At 47.1% G+C, this 15,522-nt stretch overlaps 1 protein-coding gene across 2 annotated transcripts in view; it reads right to left on the minus strand.

Annotated features, from left to right (window-relative positions):
- The window catches only part of ulk4 (unc-51 like kinase 4), a 315,218-nt gene that overhangs the window by 119,095 nt on the left and 180,601 nt on the right, over nt 1-15,522 (minus strand). For both annotated transcript variants that reach the window (XM_055653277.1, XM_055653269.1), the window contains exon 30: nt 10,789-10,881. In XM_055653277.1, the coding sequence (XP_055509252.1) occupies nt 10,789-10,881 (93 nt within the window). The remainder of the gene's footprint in view (nt 1-10,788; nt 10,882-15,522) is intronic.

Consider the following 15,522-nt stretch of genomic DNA (forward strand, 5'->3'; position numbering starts at 1 on the left):
CCCCAGCTTCATGTCATCCGCAAACTTGGAGATGTTGCATTCAATTCCCTCGTCCAAATCATTAATATATATTGTAAATAGCTGGGGTCCCAGCACTGAGCCTTGCGGTACCCCACTAGTCACTGCCTGCCATTCTGAAAAGGACCCGTTTACTCCTACTCTTTGCTTCCTGTTTGCCAGCCAGTTCTCTATCCACATCAATACTGAACCCCCAATACCGTGTGCTTTAAGTTTGTATACTAATCTCTTATGTGGGACCTTGTCGAAAGCCTTTTGAAAGTCCAGATATAACACATCCACTGGTTCTCCCTTATCCACTCTACTAGTTACATCCTCAAAAAATTCTATAAGATTCGTCAGACATGATTTACCTTTCATAAATCCATGCTGACTTTGCCCTATGATTTCACCACTTTCCAAATGTGCTGCTATCCCATCTTTAATAACTGATTCTAGCAGTTTCCCCACTACCGCTGTTAGACTAACTGGTCTGTAATTCCCCGTTTTCTCTCTCCCTCCCTTTTTAAAAAGTGGGGTTACATTAGCTACTCTCCAATCCTCAGGAACTACTCCAGAATCTAAAGAGTTTTGAAAAATTATCACCAATGCATCCACTATTTCTGGGGCTACTTCCTTAAGTACTCTGGGATGCAGCCTATCCGGCCCTGGGGATTTATCGGCCTTTAATCCATTCAATTTACCTAACACCACTTCCCAGCTAACCTGGATTTCACTCAGTTCCTCCATCTCATTTGTCCCCCGGTCCCCTGCTATTTCCGGCAAATTATTTAAGTCTTCCTTCGTGAAGACAGAACCAAAGTAGTTATTCCATTCGTCTGCCATGGAAGGCTATGAAGTGCTGGCAAATGGTATTAATATGGACGTGTACCTGATGGTGGGATGGATATGGTGGCCAGAGGCTGTGTGATTGCTGAGTCTATGTGACTGATCCCATACCACTCCTGCTATACTAGTATACCCACCCACCAGATCACCCTCAACCTACTCCTGGATCCACCCTCCCTTCACCCTTCACCCTCTCCCCATTTCTTCATTTCATAAGTTAAAGGAGCAGAATTAGGCCATTCAGCCCATCAATCATGGCCATTCTGCCATTCAATTCTATCTTTCCCTCTCAACCCCATTCTCCTGCCTGCTCCCTATAACCCGTACAAATCAATAATATATCAATTTCCGCCAAACATATCCATCGATTTGGCCTCCACAACCGTCTGTGGCAATGAATTCCAGAGACTCACAACTGACTAAAGACATTTCTCTTCATCTCCATTCATTAACACTCCTCACCAACATAAACGGTCTCTCAGGCTGCCCAAGCCCGCACTGAGTTCGCAGCCAGCTGCTTTGCTTGGTGTGAGCTGGGCTGGTTTTTGACAGAATGTCGTAGTGAGAAGATGTTTTTCTGGGACTGCACATTATCAACTGTGTCTTAGTATGTGCACCGCTCCAGCAGGGCTCATGAAACTAACTACATTGGCCAATCAATTCTGCTCCCCTGCTCCCTCCCGCAATTCCGTTACTGTATTTTGCATTGATCGCTTGTAAGACGAGACTGCTGCAAATTGATCTAACTTGACATGGCTGATTTATCAAAGTTATACCAGACCACTCATTTTGACTAGAATTTGCACTGCACAAAGCATTTGCATTTTTTAAATCTGCTTTTGCAAAGTAATGGAGCTGTGGTCAGGCATAACATATTTCATATCAAGACTCTGAATCAAAAGTTTCCAAATTCCCTTGTTATTAGTTCAGCCAGTTAAAGCACTTAAAAAAAAACACAGCCTTTTTGTGGCAGCAACTGCAATAGATCCCCTCGATGGAAGGGAGGTCAGAGCCGATGATGGACTGGGCAGTGTTTATTACTTTTTGTAGTCTTTTCCGCTCCAGGGCGTTCAAGTAGCCAAACCAAGCCACGATGCAAACGGTCAGCATGCTCTCTACTGTGCACCTGTAGAAGTTAGAGAGAGTCCTCCTTGACATACCGACTCTCCGTAATCTTCTCAGGAAGTAGAGGCGCTGATGTGTACAATTGCATCAGTGTTCACGGACCAGGAGAGATCGTCAGAGATGTGCACGCCTAGGAATTTGAAGCCCTTGACCCTTATAAACTGGTCAGTGGGTCCCCATCCTACCCCTTCTGAAGTCCACAAACAGTTCCTTGGTTTTGCTGGTGTTGAGGGCCAGATTATTGTGCTGGCACCATTTGGTCAGTCGGTCGATCTCTCTTCAATACTCTGACTCGTCCCCATCAGTGATACATCCCACAACAGTGGTGTTGTCAGTGAACTTGATGATGGAGTTCGCACTATGACCGGCTACGCAGTCATGAGTATAGAGTGAGTATAGCAGGGGGCTGAGCACGCAGCCTTGAGGTGCTCCCGTGATGATTGTTATCGAGCCTGGCCCATTTCCACCAATTCGAACAGACTGTGGTCTGTGAATGAGGAAGTGGAGAATCCAATTGCAGAGGGATGCGCAGAGACCCAGATCTGAGAGCTTGGTAATCAGCTTGCAGGGGATGATTGTATTAAATTCCGAGCTGTAATCAATGAATAACAGCCTGACATATGAGTTTTTGTTGTCAAGTGGTCCAGAGCGGAGTGGAGAGCCAGGGAGATCACATTCATCGTTGATCTGTTGTGGCGGTAGGCAAACTGCAGGATGTCCAGGATTTTGTCGAGGTAGGAGTTGATTTGCGCCATGATCAACATCTCAAAGCACTTCATCACCACCGACGTTAGTGCCGCTGGTCGATAGTCGTTGAGGCACGTCACCTTGCTCTTCTTCGGCACCGGTATAATTGATGCCCTTTAAAAGCAGGTGGGAACCTCAGACCTCAGAAGTGAGAGGTTGAAAATGTCCGTAAAAACTCCAGCTAGTTGGTCCGCACAGGTTTTTAGAACACGACCGGGTATACCATCAGGACCAGGTGCTTTTCAAAGGTTCACCCCTCTGAAGAATTTTCTGACGTCGGCCTCTGTGACTGAGACTGAAATACCATCACAGCGAATGGGGGCTCGAGAAGGCACATCAGTATTCTCCCTGTCAAAGTGTGCGTAAAATGCATTGAGCTCGTCAGGGAGTGATGTTTCACCGACATTCGAGCTACATCCTGATTTCGCCTTGTAGGAGGTGATTGCATTCAGGCCCCGCCACAGCTGCCGAACATCTGTCTCATCCTCCAGCTTGGAGCAGAAGTCCCTTTTGGCCTTTTTGATGACCTTACCAAGGTTGTATCTGGACTTCTTGTAGACCACTGTATCATCAGACATGAATGCCTGGTGTCTGGTCTTCAGAAGAGTGCGGGTCTCAAAGTTCATCCAAGGCTTCTGATTGGGAAACACTCGGAAGGTTCTGTAGGGATGCATTCCTCCACACATTTCTTTATGAAGTCTGTAACGACTGTGGCGTATTCATCGAGGTCCGTTGCCGGGTCCCTGAACATTGCCCAGTCTACAGACTCCAAACAGTCCTGGAGTTGTTCTCTGGAACTGATGCGCTACAATGCTGAGAAGTATATTCTGCATTCTGTACCTTCCCCTTTGCTCCACCTAATGTACTGGGGTTTGGCTTAATTGTATTTATTTATGGTTTATCTGATCTGTTTGGATAGCTAACCAGGTTTTTCACTGAACATCGATACACATGACAATAATAAACTTAAATCCTCACTCTCCACAACCCCATTAATATTTTTGCTGTCTGCAAACTTTCTCATGAGAACACTTTCATTTTCATTTATACATTTGATGAACAGCAGAGGTCCCAGCATTGATCCGTGCCACAGAATACAGTGAGAAATCTAGCCCTCCACCATTACCCTCTGTCTGTCTTCTATGTAGCTAATGATAAAGAAACAAACTTTCCAGCATTTTGTGCCTATCTTTGAAATAGTTTACAGCTCAGGAGCCAAATGAAAAGACAACGAGCTTGTTGTGGACAGAAGACAGTGATTATCCTCTCACTGCAAGTCCACCTCAGTTATGCATAATTGGCTTTCAGCTCTTGTAATAAACTAGTTTGTCTTTTTCACAAGATGCAGCAAGATAGCAGCAATTGAAGAGTACCAGGAGCTGTGGAATGTGCAGCATATGTTACAAATGACTCACTCGCTCATTCCATCCTTAGCACAAAGCATTTCACTCATCTGCTGAATATACCAGTCTGCTGCTGCAGAGAGGGAGTTGGGCTGGACAGCTGGAAACGCATTCTTTCAGGGAACTCCAGGAACTTGGGAGGGAGAAGAAAAATTACAATCCCAAATGTTTGGTTGATTTTCTTACCAATGCTTCCAGAGTTGTGGATGGTGAGAAACCCTGATCATTCAGGAAGCACAGGGAGCAGTTCAGATGAGAATGTTATCCTGCCATCAGCCAAATGTTTGTCTGGAGTCGACTGCTCACTGGAGAGTAATTCATAGGGTTTGAAAGGGCATCTCCGTGGAAACAGCATCTCTGATAGCTGGATGTTTAAGCCGAGGGATTGTTTGAGGACTGAGCACTATTTGCATTCCACAGACGATCTGCTGTGCCTTATCGTGTGTGCGTGTGCTTTAACATTGCTGTCACCAAAGCTGTTACTGTGAACACTTGCAAATTATTTGCACAGCATTCTCTACAGGAAACTTCATGTTATTAATGACTGGACACTCTTTTTACACCAACTAAGATTGCTTGGTAAGAAAATGCTTTTTATATTAACCAACATTTTCATAGGTTAATAAGGCATAGGAGCAGAATGAGACCATTCGGCCTAGCAAGTATACTCTGCCAATCAATCACGGCTGATCTATCTTTCCCTCTCAACCTCATTCTCCTGCCTTCCCATAACCTTTGATATATTTCCTCATAAGTTCATGTTATAAGCCATTCGGCCCCTCAAGTTTACTCCACCATTCAATCATGACCTATCTATGTTTCCTTCTCAAACCCATTCTCCTGCCTTCTCCCCATAATCCCTGACACCCGTACTAATCAATAATCTATCAATCGCCACATTAACAAAAAAACATAGAAGGCCTCCACAGCCTTCTGTAGCAGAGAATTCCACAGATTCACTACCCTCTGACTAAAGAAATTCATCCTCATCTCCTTCCTAAAAGAACATCCTTTAATTTTGATGCAATGACTCTCTGGTCCTAGACTCTCCCACGAGTGGAAACATCCTCTCCATATCCACTCTATCCAAGCCTTTCACTATTCTGTATGTTTCAATGAGGTTCCCCTTCATTCTCCTAAACTCCAGCGAGTACAGGCCCAGTGCCGTCAACTGCTCATCATATGTTAACCCACTCATTCCTGGGATCATTCTTGTAAACCTCCTCTGGACCCTCTCCAGAGCCAGCACATCCTTCCTCAGATATGGTGCCCAAAACTAATCAAGAACCTATCAATCTCCTCTTTAAATATACCCAAAGACCTGGCCTCCAACCAATACTTTTCTTCTAACCTGTATTAACATGGTTACAACCATGTCTTCAATTACAGGTTCTTTATATGCTGGAAGACACATTGGGACAATGTTAAGCTGCGATAGGCTCCAGATCTTCCTCAAGTAGAGAATATTTCAGTGGACACAATTATGGATATTACTATATTAACATTTAAAAGACATTTGGACAGGTGCAGGGATAGGAAAGGTCTAGCGGGATATGGGCTAAAGGCAGTATTAGCGTAGATGGGGCATCGTGGTTAGAGTAGGCATGTTGGGGCATATGACCTGTTTCCATGCTGTATGACTTTATGACTATTTCTTGACGACCAACGTAATCAGCGCAAAATGCTAGAGTAACTCATCGGGTCAGGCAGCATCTCTGGAGAGGAATGGGTGACGTTTTGGGTCAAGATCCTTCTTCAGATTGAGTCAGGGGAGAGGGAAACTAGAGATATGGAAGGGTACAAAGAGCATGCAAGGTGTGCAAAGTACCGATGATCGAGAAATGATCGTCCACTCTGCGCTTGGACTCACCAATATATAGGAATCCACACCTGGAACAGCGGATACAGTAGATGAGGTTGGAGGAGGTGCAAGTGAACCTCTGCCTCACCTGAAAGGACTGTCGGGGTCCTGAGATGGTGTTGGGGGAGGAGGTATAATCAGTCTGAAGAAGGGTCTCAACCTGAAAGGTCATCTGTCCATTCCCTCTACGGATTCTGCCTGACCTGCTGAGTTCCACCAGCACTTTGTGTTTTGCTCAAGATTTCAACATCTACAGTTCCTTGTATCTCCAATCACAAGATCCATGTCATGTTTAAGTCTGGAAGTCATCTCCTTTATAGTGCAGTGGTATTCATGGCATAACCTTGATTCATAAGGGTGACTGTCTGGGCGTCTGTGCAGAAGGCAGGAGATTGGGGTTAAGATAATGAGCTCAATGACCTAATTCTGCTCCTATCACTTCTCAGTGTATGAAAATCAAGGTTTCAAGGTCAGATGATTGTCACATGCACCAATTAAGTTAACATAAACATCCACAAAAGTGGATTCCACATTCCTCACTGTGATGGAAGGCAATAAAGTCTAATCTTCTTCCTCTTGTTCTCCCGCGGTCAGGGCAGTCGAACCATCCAATAATCCAAAATCAAACAATAGTTCCTGCAATGCCTTGCAAATCAAGGGCTCATGTAGTTTATCGTCTTGTTTTAGGAAAATGTCAGCCTTAAACAGAAACATTTGCCAACAGGCGTAAGCTTATTTTATTTTGTAACCCCCATGAGCATCCAATGGTCGCCAATCTCATAGAACATGGAACATCAGTACAGCACATGGCCAGGCCCTTCGGCCCATAATGTTTGTGCCGAACAGAATGCCAAGCCCAACTCTTACCTACCTGCACATAACCCATATCCCTCCATTCCATGCTCCTATCCAAAAGTCTTTTCAATGTCACTAATATATCTGCCTACATCACCACCTCAGGCAATACGTTCCAGGTACTCACCACTCTGTATAAACAAAATTTGCCTCAGACATCTCCTTTAAACGTTGCCCCCTCTTGCCTTAAAGCTAGACCCTCTAGTATTTGATTTTCCCATCCTGGGAAATAGATGCTGACTGTCAACACTATCTCTCTCACCAAGACACATTGCAGCCAAAGGCAATGTCAATGGCCCAATCTTTCATCATTGCAGCTATGAATCAGCTCTCAGAGATAAAGTTAGTGGTCCAATAAATTTACCCTGGTGAACAAAACCCATCGCAGAGTAGCCCTGCAGAAAGGGTGGGTGAAACTAGACACATAGCCATCTCCCACCACTTGATGTCACTGTGTTAGTGTTCCTTCATCCTGTTCACATGCTCCAGTCTATTTATCACTTTCAACAGTTACATGGTAACGTGACCTGGTGTTGGCTGAAGTGTTACTATTTGTGTTTAGTTCTCCTTTGCTCAAATCAGAAAATGGATTGAAACTACACACTATCCACAATGTAACAGATTGATGAGATACAAACCAAAGATTATAGAGGATTATAGAAGATATATAGAAATTCCTCTATAATCTTTGATAAACACTGACTGACAACAAATGGAGGATAAATCACAGAGTTGTTTTGTGGAATATTGCAAGATTTGACAGAAATCTGTTAAGGTGTTGATTGTATTGAATGTGAATATTTTTGGCAGAACTAACTGGAACCAAGGAAGATCAAAAGGGGTGGCACAGTGGTGCAGCGGGTAGAGTCACTACCTCACAACATCAGAGACCTGGCTACGAACCTGACTTCAGATGCTGTCTGTGTGGAGTTTGTACGTTCCCCCTGTGACAGCATGGGTTGCCTCCAGATGCTCCAGTTTCCTCCCACATCCAAAAGACGTGCAGGTTTATAAATTAATTTGCCCTCTGTAGATTGCCCCTAGTGTGTAGGGAGTGGATAAGAAAGTGGAATAACATAGAACTAGTGTGAATGGGTGATCAATGGTCGGCGTGAACTCGGTGGGCTGAAGGGCCTGTTTCCATGCTGCCTTTCAATTAACAAAACAATCTCCTGGAGGAAGTCATCGGGTCGATCAGCACCTGTGGGCAGAACAGAATGGTTCGGGCAGAGACCCTGCATCACGACTGAGAGTGGAGGGGAGATAGCTGGTACAAACCTCTCTAGCTGAGGGTGGGGGGAGATAGCTGGTACAAACCTCTCTAGCTGAGGGTAGGGGGGAGATAGCTGGTACAAACCGACTCGGTGGGTCGAAGGGCTTGTTTCCGCACTGTATCTCTAAACTAAACTAGTGTACGGGGATCACTGGTCGGCGCGGACTCGGTGGGCCGAAGGGCCTGTTTCCGCACTGTATCTCTGAACTAGACTAGTGTACGGGGATCTCTGGTTGGTGTGAACTCAGTGGGGTGAAGGGACTGTTTCCATGCTGTATCTCTGAACTAAAATCAGAGAGTATTCCTTTGATGCTCACCCATTGTTCCAACAATCCTCCCCGACTTGCCCCGTCCCCTTCTACCTGTGTCAATCCCTCCAGCTTTTCATTCCACTCTTCTTCTCTCTATATCTGACACCCTTTTGTCTCCTTTTGATCTTGTCACATACTCCACCCATCTACCAATCACTCCCCCCCTCACCTGTATTCACCCATCACTTGCCAGGCTTTGTCCCACCCCCACCTCTCTTTTCCAGCTATCTCCCCCCCTACTCCATCAGATCCCCGTCCGTGATCTCCAGAGTTACTCCAGCACTTTGTGCTTATTGTGCACAAACGTGGGTTGTCTTCCCTGGAGCATCAGAAGCGGAGAAGTGACCTGAAAAATCACTCCTTCCTCTTTTATGACATCTCACATTTCTGGGTGAAACAGATGAAAAGATTCATCACTCGTGGGGCCGTTGGTTTTCCTTACTTTAATATGTCAGCGAGACACAACTCACACACATCACTGGGTGGCCCCAGGAGGCTCATCACATCAACTTACATTCAAAAGTTTTCAGTACTCTCTCTTTACTCTCATGAATATAACAGAGGCCCTAGGGTCTATTCCATTTTAAAAAGTAATCACTAACTGTGTCTTCAAAGACATGTGGGCCACTGACTGAGCCACAAAGAGGCAATGGGGAAGATATATTTTAAGGAGTACCTTTTAACAAACTGAAAGTTCAGGGAGGGAATTAGAACATAGAAGGAAGTTTATGGAGCAGTACAACATGAACAGTCCCTTCAGCCCACAATTTCTGTGCTGACCATGATGCCAAGTGATTAAGAGGGAACTGCAGATGCTGGAGAATCGAAGGTTACACAAAAAAGCTGGAGAAACTCAGCGGGTGCAGCAGCATCTATGGAGCGAAGGAAATAGGCAACGTTTCGGGCCGAAACCCTTCATGATGCCAAGTGATATCCCTGTTCACCTACCTGTCAAAATGAAATACTGTTGTATCTGCCTCTACCACCTCCCCTGGCAGCACCTCCCAGGATTCTCCATTCTCTGTATAAAAACTTGCCCCACACATCTCCTTTCAACTTTGCCCCTCTCACCTTACACCTCTGCCCACTAGTTTGTGATATTTCCATATCTGAGGACGGATGTGCGGGCTGGAGAGGGTCCAGAGGAGGTTTACAAGAATGATCCCGGGAATGAATAACCTACGATGAGTGTTTGATGGCACTGGGCCTGTACTCGCTGGAGTTTAGAAGAATCAGGGGGGGACATCATTGAAACATACAGAATAGTGAAAGGCTTGGATAGAGTGGATGTGGAGAGGATGTTTCCACTAGTGGGAGAGTCTAGGACTAGAGGTCATAGCCTCAGAATTAAAGGACGTTCTTTTAAGAAAGAGATGAGGAGAAATGTCTTCAGTCAGAGGGTGGTGAATCTGTGGAATTCTTTGCCACAGACGGCTGTGGAGTCCAAATCAGTGGATATTTTTAAGGCAGAGATAGATAGATTCTTGATTAGTGCGGGTATCAGAGATTATGTGGAGAAGGCAGGAGAATGGGGTGAAGAGGGGAAGATAGATCAGCCACGATTGAATGGTGTAGTAGACGTGATGGGCCAAATGGCCTAATTCTACTACTATCACTTATGACCTTCCACACTGGGAAAAAGTTTCTGACTGTCTACCCTATCTTTGTTTCTCATAAACAGCACAGAAACAGGCTCTTCGGCCCAACTTGTCCATGCCAACCAACATACCCCATCTTTGCTAGCCCAACTGTTTAGTTTAGTGTATTGTCACGTGTACTGAGTTATTGGACCACTCTCTAGTTGGTGATAGGATGGTTCAGTTGCCTGATACCCAACTGGGAAGAAACTGTCCCTGAATCTGGAGGTGTGCGTTTTCACACTTCTGTACCTTTTGCCTGATGGGAGAGGGGAGAAGAGGGAGTGCCCAGGGTGCGACTGGTCCTTGATTATGCTGCTGGCCTTGTCAAAGCCACTGTAACACCCGGAGGAAACCCATGCAGTCACGGGGAGAACGCGCAGTGAGTATTGAACCCCCGTCTCTGGACCAACTACTGCGCCACTGTGCTGCCTTGCAGATCGCAGGCAGAACAAGCATCTGAAGGTATGTCTGTACACGTGACAATAAGGAAGCCATTGAACCATTGAAGGGATAAGGGTTGAAGTGGCTCAACGATGATTAGATGAGTTGGTTGAAGAGACTCCAAGGGTGGAGTTGTCCCATATTCCCAGTGACACAGCAGACAGGCGACATTCGCAATGCAGTCCTGGTACTTACAAGTAACCAGCAGCAAACTTGCTCCAACTTCCTTATAAAGATAATATATAACAATAACCTACTTTATAAAGAGTAATCTATAATAACGTACCTTATGAAGAGAGGGCTGTAGTCAGTGAGGGTGATGAGCAGCTTCAGGGCATAGAGTGGCACCGGATCAGGTTCCATCAAGATCTGCTCATAACTGAAATAAAAAGAAAATCTTCAGTAGTTTGGGACAAGAGTATCTTCACAGATTGTCAGAGTCAGACAGCACGGCCCAACTCGTCCATTCCGATCCAGATGCCCCATGGAAGATTGTCCAATCTGCCCACATTTAGCCCATTTCCCACTAAATCTTTCATACCCAGCCTGCCCAACCTGTCCCTATAGCAGGACCCTTGGCAACATCCATGTACATCTTATCTGCATTGTCCCCACTTTAATGGTACCTTCCCTACAGCAGAGATGTTTGACCATTTTGGCCAGTGTTTACCAGGAAGATGCTCAGTGTAATCTCTTGGCTGCCAGCGATAAATCACCGGTGTACACAATCACAGAGTAGGGGAATCAAGGTTCAGGGTGAGAGGGAGGAGATTTAATACAAATGTGAGGGGCACCCCCACTCAGTGGGTGGTGCGTGTATGGAACGAGCTGCCAGAGGAGGTAGTTGAGGCGGGTACTGTAACAACATTTAAGACATTTGCACAGGCACATGGATAGGAAATGTTTCGAGGGATATGGGCCAAAAGTGGACATGTGACTTGGGCCCAACTTTCACACATCGACCAACATGTCCCAGCTACACTAGTCCCATATGGCTGCGTTTAGCCCATTTCCCGCTAAACCTGTCCCATCCATGTTCCTGTATAACTGTTTCCTAAACGCTGGGTTAGTCCCAGCCTCAACTACCTCCTCTGGCAGTTACTCCTCAGATTCTTATTCAATATTTTCCCCTTCATCTTAAACCTATGTCCTCTGGTTCTCTGCCTGTTCCGCTGAGTCACTCCAGTTTATTTCAATACGTACCACTGACATACCCACGTAATTTAGGGTTATTACTCTCACATGTACTGAGGTGCCATAAAATGCTTTGTCTTTTGCTATCCAATCAGATCAGATAATCTGATCAATCATAAATATAATCGTCAGACTCAAGTACAATAGTGGAATCATGTATTGTCTTTCTGCTGACTGGTTAGCACGTAACAAATGTGTTTCACTGTACCTCGGTACACGTGACAATAAACTCAATTTTTGCTGAACAGAACTCAGATTTTAAATGAATGTATGACTTGGCATCGCCTGAAGTTGTGCAAGAGAGTTACAATATTTGATAAGAAGTGTTATTTGCTTACTTTACTCTTGTATGATCTGGCTTTAATTGTAAACAGTAGGTCAGGTGGGACTACTGTAGATGGGTCATGTTGGCCACTGTGGGCAGGTTGGGCTGTAGGGCATGTTGGCCAGTGTGGGCAGGTTGGGCTGTAGGGCCTGTAGGGCATGTTTCCACATTGTGTGACTCTATGACTCCATGTGGGACGAATGGAGGCAAATGAATTAGCACAGAATGCAGCATCTTGGTTGGCATGGACGAGTTGGGCCGAAGGGCCTGTTTGCATGCATCTCTATGAATCTCTTTGAATCTATGAATAGATTGAAGATACAGAGTGCAGAATATAGTTCTCAGCATTGTGGCACATCAGTTCCAGAGACAAAGTCCAATGTCCGCAGTAGAGGTTTTTCGCACAGAGTTGTGAGTGTGGAATTCTCTGCCTCAGAGGGTGGTGGAGGCAGGTTCTCTGGATACTTTCAAGATAGAGCTAGATAGGGCTCATAAAGATAGCGGTCAGGGGATATGGGGAGAAGGCAGGAACGGGGTACTGATTGTGGATGATCAGCTATGATCACATTGAATGGTGGTGCTGGCTCGAAGGGCCGAATGGCCTACTCCTGCACCTATTGTCTATTGTTCAGAAGCCTGATAACAGATACAGTTGTGCTGTCAGATACAGATCTGTGGAGTTTGTGGGGCTGAGCAGGCCTAAAGTAAGTGTAGATGGTTTATGCATGCAACCTATAATGTAGCTACCTCAATACCACTAACCACGCCCAGTCATCTCAGTATAACTGTGATATCTTCCCCTTGCTCCTCCCTTGGTTCCAGTATGCCTGAAGACTAGATGCTGTCAGTACTGGGACGTGTTTAACATGGCCTGTATTAAAGACTCAGTAAAGATTACAGTGTGTCAGACTTAACACTTTTACATGGTGTCAGTAAGTTAAACGCGCGCCTCCTGTTTATCGTTTTTTTTTATTTGCCCCTAGTTTTACTAGTGATTAATTCCCCGTTAACCATGGCATCCTCGTGTTGCAAGCCCTCTCCCCTTGTCTTTGACGTTGACATTGCGGAGCGATGGGCCACTTTCGTGATGGACTACAATCATTTCATCAACATCGTTCACAGAAATGACCCTGATGCGGTCAAAGCCTCACTCCTGCTGAATCTTGCAGGTCCAGATGCTACGAGACGTGCTCAGACTTTCACCTACAATCCAGCGGTCCTGGATGACAACGACCAGGTCGTCGAGCCAGCGGAGTCTGCCAACGACCCGGTATGTCTCTTACGCAAGTTTGCGGAGATCTGTGACTTGACCTCCAACCGTATATTGGAGCGGGCTAGATTCTTTACAAGGAAACAGCAGCCTGATGAACCTGTGGAATGCTTTATCGCTGACCTGCGCTACCTTGCTCAGCGGTGCCGTTTCGAGAACATGCGTGATCAGCTCACCAGAGATATTTTGGTCACCGGCATGCTAGACCAGAAGCTACGAGCAGAGCTGCTGCGCAAACCGGATCTCACCCTGACTGTGGCTATGCATGCATGCCGTATAGCTGAGGTGGTTGAACCGCCACATGGGCAGAGGGGATCTGATAATCGGACTGTCAATCTAACTGGTGTTGCTATGCCCCGTCGCAGGCAAGACAACGTTCGCCCTGCACCGCAGCTGACTTATGCCGCTCGGGCCCCGCTTGTCAAGAAGTGCCCCAACTGCAACTATCTCCACTCTATGCAGTCGCAGTGCCCAGCATTTGGGAAAGCTTGTAATTTCTGTAAGAAGATGAACCATTTTTCAGCTGCCTGTCGCTCCCGTGGGAACGTTCCTCCAGCTCCCAGGCAAGTTTTAAACAACCTTCAACAAGTTGATAACGAATTTGCTTCACAGTCTTCTGTCGACACTGCCCTTGATTCTGAATCCAGCGTTTCCATGGGAGATGCCAGTGTTTACATTCTCCTTCACAATCAAACTCGCCTCCCCGGTCCTCCTGTGCTAGGCACCCCTACGAGCAGGAGGATCTGCAGGTACTCAATGTCAACTTTGTTCCCTCTAAACAGCTGCAGTGCCTGGTTGAGCACACCGCCAACGACCCCGACCTGCAACAGCTCGCAGCTATCATCCAGCGGGGGTGGCCCAGCATCCGCACCTCACTGCCTGCGGGTGCTCACCCTTTCTTTCTGGTCCGCGACGAGCTTGCGCCAGGGACGGCATCATCATCAAGGGTCACAAGGTGGTCGTCCCTGCCTCCCTATACGACTTGTACTACACCGCTGCCCACATGGGGCATCCCGGAGCCAATGCCACCGTCTCACATGCCCAGGAACAATACTATTGGCCCGGCATGGCCAAGTACATTAAAGCCCGAGTAGCCTCCTCTCCTGATTGCAACGCCCTGGCCCCACATCAGCAGCGCCAGCCACTTCTGCAGCAGCCTGCGCCTGACATGCCCTGGACCTCGCTGGCTGCTGACATATTCGAATGGCGAGACAAGCACTACCTGGTGTTGGTTGATTCATACTACAACTGGTTTGAAGTGGACCTTCTCCCTGCTGTCACCTCTGAAATGGTTATCAGCAAGCCGCGTAGACATTTTGCTACCATTGCGTCCCCGGTCCGCTTACAGACCGACAACGGCCGTCAGTTCACCAGCGCAGAATTCCAGGCTTTCGCTGTGAAGTGGAACTTCACTCACTATACCAGCAGCCCCGAATACCCGCAGAGCAACGGCCTGGCCGAGCGAGCTGTCCGCAGTGCTAAGAATTTGCTCAAGCAGTCTCGTCTCTCCAATGGTGACTTCTACCAGGGTCTACTAAACCTTCGCAACATCTCACGGGACTCTACCATGCGATCCCCTGCCCAGCGTCTGATGTCCCGCGTGCTTCGCCTACCGATGCCGATCGCCCAACAATCCCTGGTGCCCAAGGTCCTCCAGCCTGCTGCCGTCCAGCAACGGATTGCTCACAAGCATGAGATACAGCGCCGCTCTCACGACAAGTCCTGCCGCCCGCTCTCACCACTACTGCCTGGCCAGATCGTCCGTATGCAGTCAGCCACCGGATTCTCCCGTCTCGCGACCGTTGTTGGTGTGGATGATTCCCCGAGATCTTACCTGGTGGACTTTGATGGGACTGTCTACCGCCGGAGCCGCCAGCACCTGTTGGCCGTTAACGAGCCTCAGCCTCCTCCTGCGGATCCCTACGCTCCTCCGTTGCGTTTCGAACCTGCCATTACTAATTACCCCGCAGATCCCTGCATGCCCCGGTCAGTTTGCTTGCCGCGTTCTCCTCCCCCTGCGCTTCCTGGTCCCACCCGAACGATCTCCTCCCCTGCACGCTCTCCCTATCCTCCTTCTCCCCCGTCTCCTCCTCCTGGCTCGCCTGTTCCGCTTTGGTCACCTCCTGCATTCCCGGCTGTGTCCCCGCCGCCTTTCTCCTTCCCGGCTGCTACTGCCCCGCCTCCTCCTTTATCTGGTGGGGAGGGTGATGGTGTTATACGCACACACTCGG

This window comes from Leucoraja erinacea, chromosome 2 (genome assembly GCF_028641065.1).
Source record: "Leucoraja erinacea ecotype New England chromosome 2, Leri_hhj_1, whole genome shotgun sequence".
Lineage (NCBI taxonomy): Eukaryota > Metazoa > Chordata > Chondrichthyes > Rajiformes > Rajidae > Leucoraja > Leucoraja erinaceus.